This window comes from Camarhynchus parvulus, chromosome 1A, assembly GCF_901933205.1.
Source record: "Camarhynchus parvulus chromosome 1A, STF_HiC, whole genome shotgun sequence".
In the NCBI taxonomy this organism is placed as follows: domain Eukaryota; kingdom Metazoa; phylum Chordata; class Aves; order Passeriformes; family Thraupidae; genus Camarhynchus; species Camarhynchus parvulus.
Window position 1 is genome coordinate 69,332,052 of NC_044586.1, and position 17,180 is coordinate 69,349,231.

Consider the following 17,180-nt stretch of genomic DNA (forward strand, 5'->3'; position numbering starts at 1 on the left):
GGTGGGCATGTCTCCGTGGGTGTGTCCCCATGGGCGTGTCCCGGTGTGTCCCTGGTGGCGTATCCCTGGTGGGTGTGTCCTGGTGGGTGTGTCCCTGGTGGGTGTGTCCCGGTGGGTGTGTCCCCATGGGCGTGTCCCCATGGGCGTGTCCCGGTGGGTGTGTCCCTGGTGGCGTATCCCTGGTGGGTGTGTCCCGGTGGGCGTGTCCCCATGGGCGTGTCCCCCGCCCGGGCTGGCTCCCAGGGCTCAGGAGGAGGAATTCATGCTCTCCCACTGGCGGAAAATGCGGAACACCTTGCAGGACTTCTCCGAGAGGCTCTGGAAAAGATGGGAACAGGGAACAGCCACGGGTCAGGGCACTGGAGCAGGAGCTGCCCCTGGCAAAGGGCACGAGGGGAAACTGCAGCAAAAAACCATCCAGAACATCCCAGCTGGCTGCCAGGACAGCACTTGGCTCCTTATCTTCATCATCCCCGTTTCCAGTGGAGGGGAGAACAAGGGGATAGGAGCAAGAAGCAGGAGAGGAGCCCAAAAAGCAGAAAGAGAACCCAAAAAGCAGGAAAGGACTCCAAAAAGCAGGAACTGAACCCAAAAAGCAGGAAGGGACCCCAAAAAGCAGGAAGGGAATCCACAAAGCAGGAAAGGACCCCAAAAAGCAGCAAAGGACCCCAAAAAGCCGGAAGGGGCTCCAAAAAAGCATAAAGGGAACCCAAAAAGCAGGAAAGGACTCCAAAAAGCAGGGAGGGACCCCAAAAAAGCAGGAAGGGGCTCCATAAAGTAGGAAAGGACCCCACAAAGCAGGAAGAGAATCCAAAAAGCAGGAAAGGGACCCCAAACAGCAAAAAGGGACCCCAAAAAAGCAGAAAGGGGCTCCAAAAAGCAGGAAAGGGACCCCAAAAAGCAAAAAGGGACCCCAAAAAAGCAGAAAGGGGCTCCAAAAAAGCAGAAAGGGAACCCAAAAAGCAGGAAGGGGCTCCAAAAAAGCAGGAAGGGGCTCCATAAAGTAGGAAAGGACCCCACAAAGCAGGAAAAGACTCCAAAAAGCAGGAAGGGACCCCACAAAGCAGGAAGAGAATCCAAAAAGCAGGAAGGGAATCCAAAAAGCAGCAAAGGATCCCAAAAGGCAGAAAAGGATCCCAAAAAGCAGGAAGGGACCCCAACCATCCCCTGCTCCAGCTGGGTCTGGTGCCTGTGACTTGTGACTGGTGCTGCTGGACCATCTGGAGCTTTGCTGGCTCATGGCAGAATCACAGAACCATGGAATGGTTTGGGATGGAGGGACCTTAAAGCTCACCCAGTCCCAACACCCTGCTGCGGGCAGGGCCACCCCTAGAAGGGACCTGCTGGGGACACAAATGCCACACAAATGCTGAAGGGGGAATGCCCCACCGCTCCCCTGAGCTCCAGGTGAAGCAGGAAGGAGCTGGCAGGAGGAATCCAAGTGGGTAATGAGAGCCAGGGAGGCAGCAGCTGCTCCACAGCCACATGGGGGGGGAGTTGTGGCCTCAGCACAGCTGGCACCCCAAGAGCCTGGAGCCAGGCATGGGGATGGCTGCAGAGAGGAGCTCTGGGGACACTCTGGGCAATGAAACCAGAGCTCGGGCAGCACTGGTATTTATAGCAGCCCTGGAGCAGCTCCAGCACAGCCCAGCCTTGGATGGAGCCTGCCGGTGGGAATGCCGGGGCTCGCGCTCTGCAGCTTGGTCCTTGTCACCTGGCTGGGACTGATCCCACACAAAGCCCACCCATCCCAAATTTTTGCTGCCCGGACAAGTTGGGATGCCCCAGGCTCACCACCGGCTCCGTTTCGGGCACCGTGTCGCATTTCTGGATGCCAAGGAGCCTCTTGAGCACCACCTCCCAGCCTGGCTCAGCCTTGCCAGGCTCCTTGTCTGTGTGGGACGCAGCGTCCTCCAGGGGTTCCTGTCCCTCCCCAGTGCTGACCCAGGGACACCAGTCCCGGTGCTGAGAGCTGGGGTGGAAGAAGCTCCGCAAGGAAGTGTCCTGGGAAGCGAGGCGGTGACAGAGAAGGGACACAACAGTGGCACGCTTTAGAGACACCAAAAACCCCTCTTGGTGCCCAAAGCCCTGAGCAGGGGCTGCCAACACCAACGCGCGGGGCAGGAGCTCCCTGCCAGGGTCACTCACCGAGCTGCTGGAGGAGCAGAGCCGCGCGCGCTTGGCCCTGCGCGCGGGGCTGGATGGCACCTCCATGGTGTCCCCCTGGCCCATGCTGCGGGTCACGGGGCGGCTCCTCAGGGCAGGGCTGCTCACATCCAGCTCGCCCCTGTCCATGGAGCTGGGGGAGTCCCAGCCCCGGGGCCGGGCCACGGCTGGGGACGGGCTCTTCTCGTGCTGCTGGGGCAAAAACGGCACCATGGAGCTCCTCTGCTCACCTTGTCCACCTCCAGTCCTCCTCAGGCACCCCACAGGAGCCCTTCCCACCACATGGAGGTGTCCACTGGATGGGGTGAGGGATCTGGAGCACCTGGAGCTGGTCAGGTGTCCCTGCCCAGAGGGGGATGAGGGACGTCCATAGGACATGGATGAGGGATCTGGAGCACCTCTGCTCACCAAGAGGCCTTGTCCAGCTCCAGTCCTCCTCAGGCACCCCACAGGGGCCCTTCCCACCACGTGGATGTGTCCACTGGATGGGGTGAGGGATCTGGAGCACCTGGAGATGGCCAAGTGTCCCTGCCCAGACAGGGATGTCCACTGGATGTGGGTGAGGGATCTGGAGCTCCTGGAGCTGGTCGGGTGTCCCTGCCCAGAGAGGGATGAGGGACGTCCCTTGGACACATGTGGGTGAGGGATCTGGAGCTCCTGGAGATGGCCAGGTGTCCCTGCCCTACCCAGAGAGGGATGAGGGATGTCCCTTGGATGTGGATGAGGGATCTGGAGATGGCCAAGTGTCCCTGCCCTGCCCAGAGAGGGATGTCCATTGGATGCGGGTGAAGGGATCTGGAGCTTCTGGAGCTGCCAGGTGTCCCTGCCCAGAGGGGGATGAGGGATGTCCATAGGACACATGTGGGTGAGGGATCTGGAGCTCCTGGAGCTGGCCAGGTGTCCCTGCCCAGAGGGGGGTGTCCATTGGATGTGGGTGAGGGATCTGGAGCTCCTGGAGCTGCCAGGTGTCCCTGCCCTGCCCAGACAGGGATGTCCATTGGATGTGGGTGAGGGATCTGGAGCTCCTGGAGCTGGCCAGGTGTCCCTGGCCTGCCCAGAGCCCCAGGGTGTACCTGCTCGGATGCCGGGTCCTGGCTCCGTGTCAGCATCCTGCGAGGGGAGGTGGGCACGGGCGGGAAGCGCTCGGGAGCAGCCGGGGTGGCGCTGCTGGAGCCACAGGAATCCAGCTCTGGAGCTGCAGAGGATTCCAGCTGGTGGAAGCCCCACAGCCCCACCTTCCTCATGCAGCGGGAGCAGGTGATCACCGAGAGGTTCATGGAGCCCGAGGCAGCGCTGCAGGGACAGAGCCAAGGCGTGGGATCCTTGTAGGACCCTTGTGGAGATCCTCATAGGGTCCTCATGGAATCCTCGTAGAGTCTCATAGGGTCCTCATGGAATCCTCATGGGATCCTCATGGGATCCTCACAGAGTCCTCATGGCATCCTCACAGGATCCTTATGGGATCCTCACAGGATCCTCATGGGAATCCTCATGAGATCATCGTGGGATTCTCACGGGATCCTCATGAGATCCTCATGGGATCCTCGTGAGATCCTCATGGGATCCTCATGGAACCCTCATGGGATCCCCATAGGGACCTCATGGGAACCTCGTGGGATCCTCGCGGGATCCTCGTGAGATCCTCATGGGATCCTCATGGAATCCTCATGGGATCCTCATGAGATCCTCATGGGATCCTCATGGAACCCTCATGGGATCCTCATGGGATCCTCATGGGATCCCCATGGAACCCTCATGAGATCCTCATGGGATCCTCATGGGATCCCCATAGGAACCTCATGGGAACCTCGTGGGATGCTCATGGGATTCTCATGGGATCCTCATGGGATCCTCATGGAACCCTCATGGGATCCTTGTGGGATTCTCGTGAGATCCTCATGGGAACCTCAGGGGATTCTCATGGGATCCTCATGGAACCCTCATGGGATCCTCACAGATCCTCATGAGATCCTCATGGGATCCTCATGGGATCCCCATGGAACCCTCACGGGATCCTCATGGGGTCCTCATGAGATCCTCATGGGACCCTCATGAGATCCTCATGGGATCCTCATGAGATCCTCACAGAGTCCTCATGGGATCCTCACAGGATCCTTATGGGATCCTCACAGGATCCTCATGAGATCCTCATGGGATCCCCATAGGAACCTCATGGGATCCTCATGGGACCCTCATGAGATCCTCATGGGATCCCCATAGGAACCTCATGGGATCCTCGTGGGATCCTCATGAGATCCTCATGAAATTCTCATAGGGTCCTCATGGGATCCTCGTGGGATCCTCATGGGAATCCTCGTGGGATCCTCGTGGGATCCTCATGGGATCCTCACAGGATCCTCATGGGATCCTCATGGGATCCTCATGGGAATCCTCATGGGATCCTCGTGGGATCACAGGATGGGTTGAAAGGGATCTTAACGCTCATCTCATTCCCACCCCTCATGGGCAGGGACACCTCCCACTATCCCAGGTTGCTCCAAGCCCCGTCCAACCCAGCCTTGGACACTGCCAGGGATGGGGAAAGTCAGGAGATAAGCCTGGGCTTGGAACAGTCAGGGAAGTAAGTCCATTAAATCCCATTTATGATGTTGATTTAAACGGGCCCAGTTGTGTTTTGCCTTGCCAGGAAGCAAGAACAGAGGGGGAAAAGAGGGAAAAAGTGGTAAAATAAGGGAAGCGGGAATGTAGTGGAAAAGTGGGGAAATGGTTAAAAAAGGGAAGCAGGATCCTAGTGAAAAAAGAGGGAAAATAAGGAAAACAGTGACACAAAGAAAGCAGGAGAATAGTGCAAAGAGGGAAAATTGGAAAAATAGTGACACAAAGGAAGAAGGGGAGTAGCGAAAAACAGGAAAATGGGAAAATAAAGTCAGGTAGGCAGAAGCATGGTGAAAAAGAGGGAAAACAGTGAAAAAAGGGGTACTGAGCATTCCACAGGAGGAACATCCCACATCCCTGCAGCCCCCAAGAGCTTTCATGGCCAGCCCGGAGCGTGAGGGACACTGAGGCCCAGCCCTGCAGCCCTGCCCACCTGCAGGTCCAGCCGCACAGCGCCAGGATACAGGCAGGAACGTGCACCTGCAGGATTTCCGTGGAAAACTTCCCGGGAGGCTTCTCTCCCTCTGTCCCCTTGTGCTCCAGCTCCTCCCCGATGAGCTGGAGGAGCCGAGTGATCCTTTCCTCTGTCAGGGACTGCAGGGAGAAAAGGCACTGGTTTGACCCCCAAAATCCCATCCCACGTGGAGAATGATCCCTTTTGCACCCCCAGCTCTGGGGAACAGGGAAAAGGCACTCAGAGCAACCCTCCCTGCCTCTGGTTCCCATTCCATGCAGCGTGCCCAGGCCCCAGCTGCTCCCTGGGGAGGAGCAGGTCCCACTCCTGCCATGCCTTGAGAATCCCTGGTGCTTTCTGAGCTCAGCCAGCCCCAAACCACCCCTGGGTTGTGGAATCCTCATGGGATCCTCATGGGGTCCTTGTGGGATCCTTGCGGAATGTTGGTCCTGAGTGACCCAAAAGGAAAGGCTCAGTATTCCCACAGGCAGCAGCAATGTGCCCCCTGTTCATTTCCAGGGCAATTGCAGCCAGGAAAATTGGGAAGTGGGGGTGGCACTGCCTTGTGGGATAATGAATTCATTAATTAAGGAACTCGGAGCAACCCTCCCTGCCTCTGGTTCCCATTCCATGCAGCGTGCCCAGGCCCCAGGTCCCACTCCTGCTGGGCCTTTCTGAGCTCAGCCAGCCCCAAAGCACCCCTGGGCTGTGCTGAATGGATGAAGATTCCCTGGATCCCACACAGCTCCTGGCTGCCCAGAGCCATCTGTTCCCTGGCAAAGGAGTGTCCAAGCAGCCAGACTTGGCTGCAGCAGAGCAGGGCCACGACAGGTCCTTGCAAGGTGACAGTTCCACACTCGTTCCTGGCTTTTCCTGCTTTTCCCTCCTCGGGCTCCTTCACCTTCCCAGCTCTCTGCCCACACCTCAGGCTCAGGGTGGCAGCCCCTGGCATCCCAAATTCCTGTCCCCAGACATCCCAGCTAAAGGAGTGATCCATGGGCTGCCCCTTCTCAGGGAGTGCTGGAGCTCCCAAAGGAGTGTGTGGGATCCCAAATCCCCTCTCCCAGGCACCACAGAGCAGCCTGGACACTGGGAAAGGTCCAGACTGCAAACCAGACACACTTCCCAGCTGATGAGCCATTCCAAACTCCTCTTTACACGTTTCCATGGTGGAACCACCACACGGGGAATGTCCAAGGGGGAAAACCAGGTGGGAGCAGATCCCTCACACACACACACACACACACACACACACACAGAGGCTGGAATCCCTGATTTTGGGGGGGCCCAGGCTCGTCCCTGGAGCCTGGAATGCTGCAGATTTTGGGAGCAGGAGGGAACTCCCCATGTTTTTCAGGTCTTGGGAGCAGGAGGGAACTCACCATGTTCTTCAGGTCTTCTGGTTTGAGGGAGGGCAGCTGCAGCTCCAGCTGACATAGGCTCTGGAAGCGATCCAGGAAATCCTGGAGAAGAACTCTGGGCTCATCCACCAGGAGCCTGGCAAAGCGATCTGGGGAGGGCAAAGCTGTGCTCAGCATTCCCAGCCCTCCTCATCCCACAGGGAGAGGGAGGGCACAGCCCAGCCAGGCTCTCCAGCTAAATGCAGTGATGGGATAAGAGGGAGTGACCTTAGGGCTGAAGGAGGAAAAGTTTAGGTGGGATCTTGGCAATGAGGAATTCCTGGCTGGGCTGGGATTGCCAGAGCAGCTGGGGCTGCCCCTGCATCCCTGGCAGTGCCCAAGGCCAGGCTGGACACTGGGGCTGGAGCAGCCTGGGATGGTGGCATTGGAATGGGATGGGGTTGAAGGGCCCTTCCCACCCAAACTGCTCTGGGATTCTGGGATTTGGGACACTCAGAATCCATCCCGAGGGATTTTTATGGAAGTTGGGGATGGAAAAGGGAAGGGAGACCCTTCCTGGAGCCCTGAGATTCCCAGTGAAGCCCCTGGATCCCAAAATCCCTTCCTAGAGAGGAGTCGGGGTGGGGATGGATCCAATCCCAGGTGGGAGAGCTGGGAATGGAGGGAATTCCCTGGAGAGGGAGACTGGGGTGGGATTTTGGGAAGGGATTCCCAGAGCAGCTGGGGCTGCCCCTGATCCCTGGGATGTCCAAGGCCAGGCTGGATGGGGTTTGGAACAACCTGGGACACTGGGAGGTGTCCCTGGAGTGGCACTGGAAGGGGTTTAATGCCCTTTCCAACCCCAACAACTCCAAGATTATTTTCCTGGCTTTTTGCATTCCCAAGCAGCAGAGCTCCCAAGACAGGATCCATCCCTCTCTGAGCACTCCATGACACCCAACCTCCCCTGTCCCCTCCCAGGTACAACCCATAAACAATTTAACTGCTCCAGAGGCACCCCGAGCTCAGGAAAAGCTGGATACAGCCCCAGGGCTTCCATTTCCTGAGGCTGCTCGGGGATGCTGCTTTCCTGTTCCATTCCATCATTCCCACAGGGAAAAGGAGACTGTGATGGCAGGAACAACAACGGAAAGGGGAAGAAAAAAAAAATGGGAATAATGCAGGAATCTGAGGCACCCACCTGGGCAGGGGCTGTCTGGCCAGAAGCAGAACTTCTCGTGGGCAGTGCTCAGGGCCTTCCTGAGCTCCTCACAGCGCTCCTTGTCTGCAGGGAAACACTCTGGGATATTCCTCTGCACAGCCCCCTGCTCAGGGAAGGGCCAGGAAAACCCAGCCAGGTGGTGGCAGAGCTCCCTGGGATGCTTTCCCAGCATTTCCCAGCACGGAGGCTGCACAGCCTGAAGCTTCACCTCAGACTGTTCATATAGAATTGTAATAATAATTTTAAAATTATATATTCCCCAAAATATATTATATATATTTTTAATATCATTATATTAAATTATATTCTATTTTAATATTATTATATTATATATCATATTTTAATATTAATATATTATATTATTGTATTTTAATATTAAAATATTTATTATATTATATATATTTTATATATAATATATATAATTTATATATAATATATATTTTAATATTATTATATTATATATTATATTTTAATATTAAAATATTTATTATATTATATATATTTTATATATATAATATATATAATTCTATATATATTATATATATATTTTAATATATATTATATATTATATTTTAATATTAAAATATTTATTATATTATATATATTTTATATATAATATATATATTTTATATATATAATATATATATTTTATATATAATATATATACTTTATATATATAATATATATATTTTTATATATATATATATAAATTATATATTCCCAAAATAAAGTGTCCTAATTAAAAAAAAAAAGCTTTTAAAAAATACTGTACTCAAACCAGTAAGTACTCAAATTTAAATATTAACACCTAATATAAGCACTAATGGATGCTGAGGATTCTGAACTCTGTGTTTAGAACTCGGAGAATTCTGAACTCTGTGTTTAGAACTCGGAGAATTCTGAACTCTGTGTTTAGAACTCGGAGAATTCTGAACTCTTTCAGCACAGAAAGATCAAAATTCTCAGCATGCAGGATTCCAACCTCTTTTGCCACCAAGAGGAATTGCAGGCTCCCTCAGGCAGCCCCAGAGCAGCAAATGTCACCTCAGCAGTTCCACCTGCCCACAGCCCAAATCCCTCCCTTTCCCGGGCACAGGAGCAGGGCAGCCTGTGGAAAAGCAGCCCAAGCCAAGCACGGGCACAAATCCTGCTGGATGCTGCCAGTTCCTCCTCCTGGGATGCTGCCAACCCCTGGCTGAGCTGATCCCTCCATCCCCAATCCCAGCCATGTCTGGAAATCAAACTTCCCCAAAAAAAACCCCAAAAAAAGATCTGACATTTAATTTCACTTACACTTTCCGAACCAAATAATTTCTTTTTCCATTTGGTTTTCACTGCCTCCTTCCCAATCTTTGATTATTTTGGGTTTTCCTAACCCGGCGTGTGATTTTCAATGGAATAATTAGGCCAAGGTTTATTTAACAGAGATAATCTGAATCAATAGGGAATGTTGATCTTGAGTGAGCCAAAAGGAAAGGCTCAGTATTCCCACAGGCAGCAGGAATGTGCTCCCTGGCCACTCCCAGGCCAATTGCAGCCAGGAAAATTGAGAACTGGGGATGGCACTGCCTTGTGGGATAATGAGGAGTTCATTAATTAAATCTCACAGTGGAATTTCTGCCTGAATGGCTTCGGTGAGCAGCAACCACCAATCAATTTTTCCACGCTGGAAAAATTCAGTGGAGGATCAGGGAAGCAGATCCAGGAATTGGGAAAGAAAAGAGAAATTTTTTTAAGAGGATTTTCAGATCCTGAAATGCATCCAGAGGGGCAACGAGGCTGGAGAAATGGCTGGAAAACCTGGGAAGAGGCTGAGAGCCTTGGGATTGTTTGGAGAAAAGGAGGATGAGGGGTGAACTCTGCACCTTCTGGAGGAGGGAAGTGCTGAGCTCTTCTCCCTGGAATCCTGTGGCAGGGCTGGCATGGAATTCCAGCACGGGAATGGCTCAGAGCTGCGCCAGGGGAGGCTCGGGCTCAACATGAGGAACCATTTCTCTACCAAGATGATCCAGCTCTGGAATATTCCAAGAGGCGACCAGTGCCCCAAGCCTGGAAGTGCTTCAGATGTTTTTGGATCATTCCCTTGGGTCTGGTTTGAGGTTTGGAATCTCTCTGGGCTTTTCCAGTCCTTAAAGGATGGAGGCAAAGAGGATGAGGAGGGTCTCCTTTCCATGGAGAGGGCAAGGAGCAGTGGGGACAGGGTGTGCTGGGACAGGTTTTATCCCAGCATAAAAAAGGAATTTTTTACAGTGAGAATTCCATCATTCCTTGGAACCATCATTCCCTGAGATCATCATTCCTGGCACCATCATTCCCTGAAACCATAATCCCTTGGAATCATCATTCCCTGAGATCATCATTCCTGGCACTATCATTCCCTGAAACCATAATCCCTTGGAATCATCATTTCCTGGGACCATAATTCCTTGAAACCATCATTCCTGGCACCATAATTCCCTGAGATCATCATTCCCTGAGATCATCATTTCCTGGCACCATCATTCCCTGAAACCGTAATTCCTTGGAATCATCATTCCCTGGGACCACCATTCCTTGGAAGCAGCATTCCTTGAGATCATCATTCCCTGAGACCATCATTGCCTGAGATCATCATTCCCCAAAACCACCATTCCTAAGGAATATCATTCCCTGGGACTATAATTCCTTGGAATCATCATTTCCTGGGACCATAATTCCTTGAAACCATCATTCCTGGCACCATCATTCCCTGAGATCATCATTCCCTGGCACTATCATTCCTTGGAATCATCATTCCCTGAGATCATCATTCTCAGAAACCGTAATTCCTTGGAATCATAATTCCCTGGGACCATCATTCCCAGAAAACATAATTCCTTGGAACCATCACTCCATGAGATCATCATTCCTTGGAACCATCGTTCCCTGAGACCATCATTCCTTGGAATCATCATTCCTGGCACCATCATTCCTTAGGACAATCATTCCCTGAAACCACCATTCCTTGGAACCACCACTCCCTGGGACCACCACTCCCTGGACACCAGCCCAGAACAGGAGGCGCTTTAAGACCCCTCCCAACCCAAACTCTCTACAATCCCATGACCTCTCCCAGCTGGAATTCCCAACACAAACCAGGATTGATTATCCCATCCCCCAGCTAAACACCACCCATCTGCCCTGAGCTGCTTTCCCAACCTCCCCGCCCCTGGAAGCCGCTGCGCCCCGCGATCCCACAATCCCAAAATCCCAAATCCCAAGCTCTGGGCTGTGCCCACTCACAGTTGCTGAGGTCCAAGGTGAGCTGCAGGCTCATGCACAGGTAGGCCTGGCAGCTGGAGCACCTCAGCATGTCACACTCGACGCTGACCCAGCCGAAGCGCGCGCACACCAGCGGGGACAGCGCCGGCGGCTTGCCCGCCCACCTCAGGGGGTCTGCCCGTCAAGGAGAGACAGCAGCACCATTCCTGGGATTTATGGGATGGGAAACACTCCCAGGGAGAGCTCGGGGTTTGTGGGGTGGGGGAACATTCCCAGGGAGGGAGAGTTCGGGGTTTGTGGGGTGGGGAAACATTTCCAGAGAGGCAGAGCTCGGGGTTTGTGGGGGAACATTCCCAGGGAGGGAGAGCTCAGGGTTTGTGGGGTGGGGAACATTCCCAGGGAGGGAAAGTTTGGGGTTTGTGGGGGAACATTCCCAGGGAGGGAAAGTTTGGGGTTTGTGGGGGAACATTCCCAGAGAGGGAGAGTTTGGGGTTTGTGGGGGAACACTCCCAGGGAGAGCTCAGGGTCTGTGGGGAACATTCCCAGGGAGAGTTCAGGGTTTATGGGGTGGGGGAACATTCCCAGGGAGAGCTCGGGGTTTGTGGGGAAACACTCCCAGGGAGAGCTCGAGGTTTGTGGGGAAACATTCCCAGAGAGGGAGAGCTCAGGGTTTGTGGGGGAACATTCCCAGGGAGAGCTCGGGGTTTGTAGGGTGGGGAAACATTTCCAGAGAGGCAGAGCTCGGGGTTTGTGGGGAAACATTTCCAGGGAGGGAGAGCTCAGGGTTTGTAGGGTGGGGAACATTCCCAGGGAGAGTTCGGGGTTTGTGGGGTGGGGGAACATTCCCAGGGAGAGTTTGGGGTTTGTGGGGTGGGGAACATTCCCAGAGAGGCAGAGCTCAGGGTTTGTGGGGGAACATTCCCAGGGAGGGAGAGCTCAGGGTGGGCTGCAGCTGGCTCAGGGAGAAGCACAGGGACAGGGGGGAGCTGGGCTGGGGGAGTTTAGGAGAAAGCTGGATTTAGGAAAAACTTGGATTATAGGAAAAGGCTGGATTTAGGAAAAGGCTGGATTTAGGAAAAGGCTGGATTATAGGAAAAGGCTGGATTTAGGAAAAGGTTGGATTATAGGAAAAGGCTGGATTTAGGAAAAGGTTGGATTATAGGAAAAGGCTGGATTGGAGGAAGAGGCAGGACTCTACAAAAGGATTTAAAAGAAGCTTGGATTATAGGAAAAATTGGGATTTCAGGAAAAGGCTGGATTTTAGAGAAAGGCAGGATTTTAGGAAGAGGCAGGATTTTGGGAAAAGGTTGGATTTAGGAAAAGGCAGGATTTAAGGAAAAGGTTGGATTTAGGAAAAGCTTGGATTGTAGGAAAAGGCAGGATTTTAGGAAAAAGCTGAATTTGAGGAAAAGGCTGGATTTGAGGAAAAGGCTGGATTATAGGAAAAAAGTTGGATTTAGGAAAAGGCATGATTTTAGGAAGAGGCTGGATTTAGGAAAAGCTTGGATTATAGGAAAAGGCAGGATTATAGGAAAAGGCAGGATTTTAGGGAAAGGCTGGATTTTAGAAAGAGGTTGCATTTAGGAAAAGCTTGGATAATAGGAAAAGGCTGGATTTAGGAAAAGTTTGGATTATAAGAAGAGGCTGGATTTTGGGAAAAGGCTGGATTTTAGGAAAAGGTTGAATTTAGGAAAAAGTTGGATTTTAGAGAGAGATGGGATTTTAGGGAGAGATTGGATTTAGGAAAAGGCAAGATTTGAGGAAGAGGCTGGATTGAGGAAAAGGCAGGATTTGGATTTAGGATTTCTGGGGCACTGAGCATTCCCCAGGCAATGGCCACAGCTCCAAAGCTCCAGGAGTGTTGGGACAACTCTCAGGAACAGGGAGGAATTTTGGGAGGAATTTTGGGAGGAATTCTGGGAGGAATTCTGGGATATCCCTGCAAGGGTGGGAATTGGATCAATGATCCCTCTGGCTCTTCCCCCACAATTGCAGCTGGAACTGCAGCATCCCAAAGGATATGGTGAATGTTTCCACCCTGCGGAAATAGGCCTCCCTGCTGGCAGATTCCAGGGAGAGAGCCTCCAGCTGGGAGGCTCCATGGGCTCGCTCCGAGCAGTCCAGGGTGTGCTTCCTGAAAGGAAAAGCAGCAAGGGAAACTCTGGGAAAGGGTGGAAATGGCAACAGGCTGGAGCTGGGAAAGGGTGGAGTCAGAACAGGCTGGGTTTGGGGAAAGGCTGGGTTTGGGAAAGGTTGGGTTTAGGAAAAGGTTGGGTTTGGGGAAAGGTTGGGTTTGGGGAAAGGTTGGGTTTAGGAACAGGTTGGGTTTGGGAAAGGTTGGGTTTAGGAACAGGCTGGACTTGGGAAAGGCTGGGTTTAGGAAAAGGTTGGGTTTAGGGAAAGGTGGGATTTTGAACAAGGTTGGATTTGAGGAAAAGGCTGGATTTAGGAAAAGGCTGGGTTTGGGGAAAGGCTGGGTTTAGGAAAAGGCTGGGTTTGGGGAAAGGTTGGGTTTGGGGAAAGGTTGGGTTTAGGAACAGGCTGGATTTTGGGAAAGGTTGGGTTTAGGAAAAGGTTGGATTTTGAACAAGGTTGGATTTGAGGAAAAGGCTGGATTTAGGAAAAGGTTGAATTTAGGAACAGGTTGGGTTTAGGAAAAGGTTGGGTTTAGGAACAGGCTGGATTTAGGAAAAGGTTCAATTTTGGGAAAGGCTGAGCTTAGGAACAGGTTGGATTTTGGGAAAGGATGGGTTTTAGGAAGAGATTGGATTTAGGAAAAGGCTGGATTTGGGGAAAGGCTGGATTTAGGAGAAGGCTGGATTTAGGAGAAGGCTGGATTTAGGAAAAGGCTGGGTTTAGGAACAGGTTGGGTTTAGGAACAGGTTGGGTTTAGGAAAAGAACCAGGCTGGATTTTGGGAAAGGTTGAATGTAGGAAAAGGTTGGATTTTGGGAAACCCAACCCAAAAGGTTGGGTTTTAGGAACAGGCTGGACTTGGGAAAGGCTGGGTTTAGGAACAGACTGGGTTTGGGGAAAGGTTGAATTTAGGGAAAGGTTGGATTTTGAACAAGGTTGGATTTTAGGAAATGGCTGGGTTTAGGAAAAGGTTCGATTTTGGGAAAGGTTGGGCTTAGGAACAGGTTGGATTTTGGGAAAGGATGGGTTTTAGGAAGAGATTGGATTTAGGAAAAGGCTGGATTTTAGGGACAGACTGGATTTAGGAAAAGGCTGGGTTTAGGAAAAGGCTGGGTTTAGGAAAAGGCTGGGTTTAGGAAAAGGCTGGGTTTCAGGGACAAACTGGATTTGAGCAAAAGGCAGGATTTTGGGAACAGGCTGGATTTTAGGAACAGGACTAAAAACAAAGCCCAGAGCACTTCCTAACCACCCCCCTCCCAGGCTTGTCCTGACAAGGATTTTCTCCAGAGCTCCCCATTCCCAGCTCCTCATTCATTCCCAATAAAACAATAAAATAAAATCCCAAAGGTGCCTTTGGCCTCCTCCCAGCACCAATTCAGGCACAGCTCAGGGGGGGCTGGGACCAGGGAGCCCCTGAGACAGCCCCAGAGCTCAGCCCCCCTGCTCCCAGTGCCCCCAGTGCCCCCAGTGCCCCCCAGTGCCTCCCAGTGCCCCCAGTGCTCCCAGTGCCTCCCAGTGCCCCCAGTGCCCCCAGTGCCCCCAGTGCCTCCCAGTGCCCCCAGTGCCCCCAGTTACCCTCCCAATACCCTCCCAGTGCCCCCCAGTGCCTCCCAGTGCCCCCAGTGCTCCCAGTGCCTCCCAGTGCCCCCAGTGCCCCCCAGTGCCCCCAGTGCCCCCCAGTGCCTCCCAGTGCCCTCCCAGTGCCCCCAGTGCCCCCAGTGCCCCCAGTGCCCCAGTGCCCCCAGTGCTCCCAGTGCCCCCAGTGCCCCCAGTGCCCCCAGTGCCCCCAGTGCCTCCCAGTGCCCCCAGTGCCCCCAGTGCCCCCAGTGCCCCCAGGGCCCCCAGTGCCTCCCAGTGCCCCCAGTGCCCCCCAGTGCCCCCAGTGCCCCCCAGTGCCTCCCAGTGCCCCCAGTGCCTCCCAGTGCATCCCAGTGCCCCCCAGTGCCCCCAGTGCCTCCCAGTGCCCTCCCAGTGCCCCCCAGTGCCCCCAGTGCCCCCAGTGCCCTCCCAGTGCCCCCAGTGCCCCCCAGTGCCCCCAGTGCCCCCAGTGCCCCCCAGTGCCCCCAGTGCCTCCCAGTGCCCTCCCAGTGCCTCCCAGTGCCCCCAGTGCCTCCCAGTGCCCCCAGTGCCTCCCAGTGCATCCCAGTGCCCCCCAGTGCCTCCCAGTGCCCCCAGTGCCTCCCAGTGCCCCCAGTGCCCCCCCTGCTCCCAGTGCTCCCAGTGCCCCCCCAGTGCCCCAGTGCCCCCAGTGCCCCAGTGCCCCCAGTGCTCCCAGTGCCTCCCAGTGCCCCCAGTGCCCCCCAGTCGCCCCCAGTGCCCCCAGTGCCCCCCCTGCTCCCAGTGCCTCCCAGTGCCCCCAGTGCCTCCCAGTGCCCCCAGTGCCCCCCCCTGCTCCCAGTGCTCCCAGTGCCCCCCAGTGCCCCCAGTGCCCCCAGGCCCCCCCAGTGCCCCCCAGTGCCTCCCAGTGCCCCCCAGTGCCTCCCAGTGCCCCCCAGTGCCTCCCAGTGCCCCCAGTGCCTCCCAGTGCCCCCAGTGCCCCCCTGCTCCCAGTGCTCCCAGTGCCCCCAGTGCCCCCCTGCTCCCAGTGCCCCCCAGTGCCTCCCAGTGCCCCCAGTGCCTCCCAGTGCCTCCCAGTGCCCCCCAGTGCCCCCCAGTGCCTCCCAGTGCCCCCAGTGCCCCCAGTGCCTCCCAGTGCCCCCAGTGCCCCCCAGTGCCTCCCAGTGCCCCCAGTGCCCCCCAGTGCCTCCCAGTGCCCCCAGTGCCCCCAGTGCCCCCCAGTGCCTCCCAGTGCCCCCAGTGCCTCCCAGTGCCCCCAGTGCCCCCCTGCTCCCAGTGCCCCCCAGTGCCTCCCAGTGCCCCCCAGTGCCCCCAGTGCCCTCCCAGTGCCCCCCAGTGCCTCCCAGTGCCCTCCCAGTGCCCTCCCAGTGCCCCCAGTGCCTCCCAGTGCCCCCCAGTGCCCCCAGTGCCCCCCAGTGCCCCCCTGCTCCCAGTGCCCCCAGTGCCCCCCAGTGCCTCCCAGTGCCCCCAGTGCCCCCAGTGCCCCCCAGTGCCCCCCAGTGCCTCCCAGTGCCCCCCAGTGCCTCCCAGTGCCCCCCAGTGCCCCCAGTGCCCCCAGTGCCCCCTGCTCCCAGTGCCCCCAGTGCCCCCAGTGCCTCCCAGTGCCCCCCAGTGCCTCCCAGTGCCCCCCAGTGCCCCCCAGTGCCTCCCAGTGCCCCCAGTGCCCCCCAGTGCCTCCCCTGCTCCCAGTGCCCCCAGTGCCCCCCAGTGCCCCCAGTGCTCCCAGTGCCTCCCAGTGCCCCCAGTGCCCCCAGTGCCCCCCAGTGCCTCCCAGTGCCCCCCAGTGCTCCCAGTGCCTCCCAGTGCCCCCCCAGTGCCTCCCAGTGCCCCCAGTGCCCCCCTGCTCCCAGTGCCCCCAGTGCTCCCAGTGCCCCCAGTGCCCCCAGTGCCCCCCAGTGCCCCCAGTGCCCCCCAGTGCCTCCCAGTGCCCCCAGTGCCCCCAGTGCCTCCCAGTGCCCCCAGTGCCCCCAGTGCCTCCCAGTGCCCCCCCAGTGCCCCCAGTGCCCCCTGCTCCCAGTGCCCCCAGTGCCCCCAGTGCCCCCCAGTGCTCCCAGTGCCTCCCAGTGCCCCCAGTGCCCCCCCAGTGCCTCCCAGTGTCCCCAGTGCCCCCAGTTACCCTCCCAATACCCTCCCAGGGTCCCAGTGCCCTCCCAGTGCCCTCCCAATGTTCCCAGTATCCTCCCAGTGCCCTCAGTACCTTCTCAGTGCCTTCAGTACCCTCCCAGTGCTCCCAGTACCCTCCCAGTAACCCCAGTACCTTCCCAGTACCCTCCCAGTGTCCCCAGTGCCCTCCCAGTGTCCCAGTATCTGTTTCAACTGCTGCCTTCTTGTCCTTCCATTATTCTCAGTGTCTCCCAGTCCCACCAGTGCCCCCCAGCCCTCCCAGTCGCTCCCAGTTCATTCCCGCTCTCCTTTCCCGCTCTCCCTCCCCAATAACAATTCCCAGCACC

The 17,180-nt window shown here is 55.4% G+C and overlaps 1 protein-coding gene across 1 annotated transcript; it reads right to left on the minus strand.

Moving 5' to 3' along the window:
- Positions 1–246: 246 nt before the first annotated feature.
- On the minus strand, positions 247–17,131 carry ZC3HC1 (zinc finger C3HC-type containing 1). The gene is made up of 8 exons (XM_030960851.1): positions 17,095–17,131; positions 11,060–11,212; positions 6,619–6,746; positions 5,216–5,376; positions 3,240–3,459; positions 2,149–2,358; positions 1,795–2,004; positions 247–318 (listed from the first exon to the last, which is right to left on the minus strand). Exons 1-8 carry the CDS (start codon positions 17,129–17,131, stop codon positions 247–249), a joined length of 1,191 nt encoding a protein of 396 aa, XP_030816711.1.
- Positions 17,132–17,180: the final 49 nt, after the last annotated feature.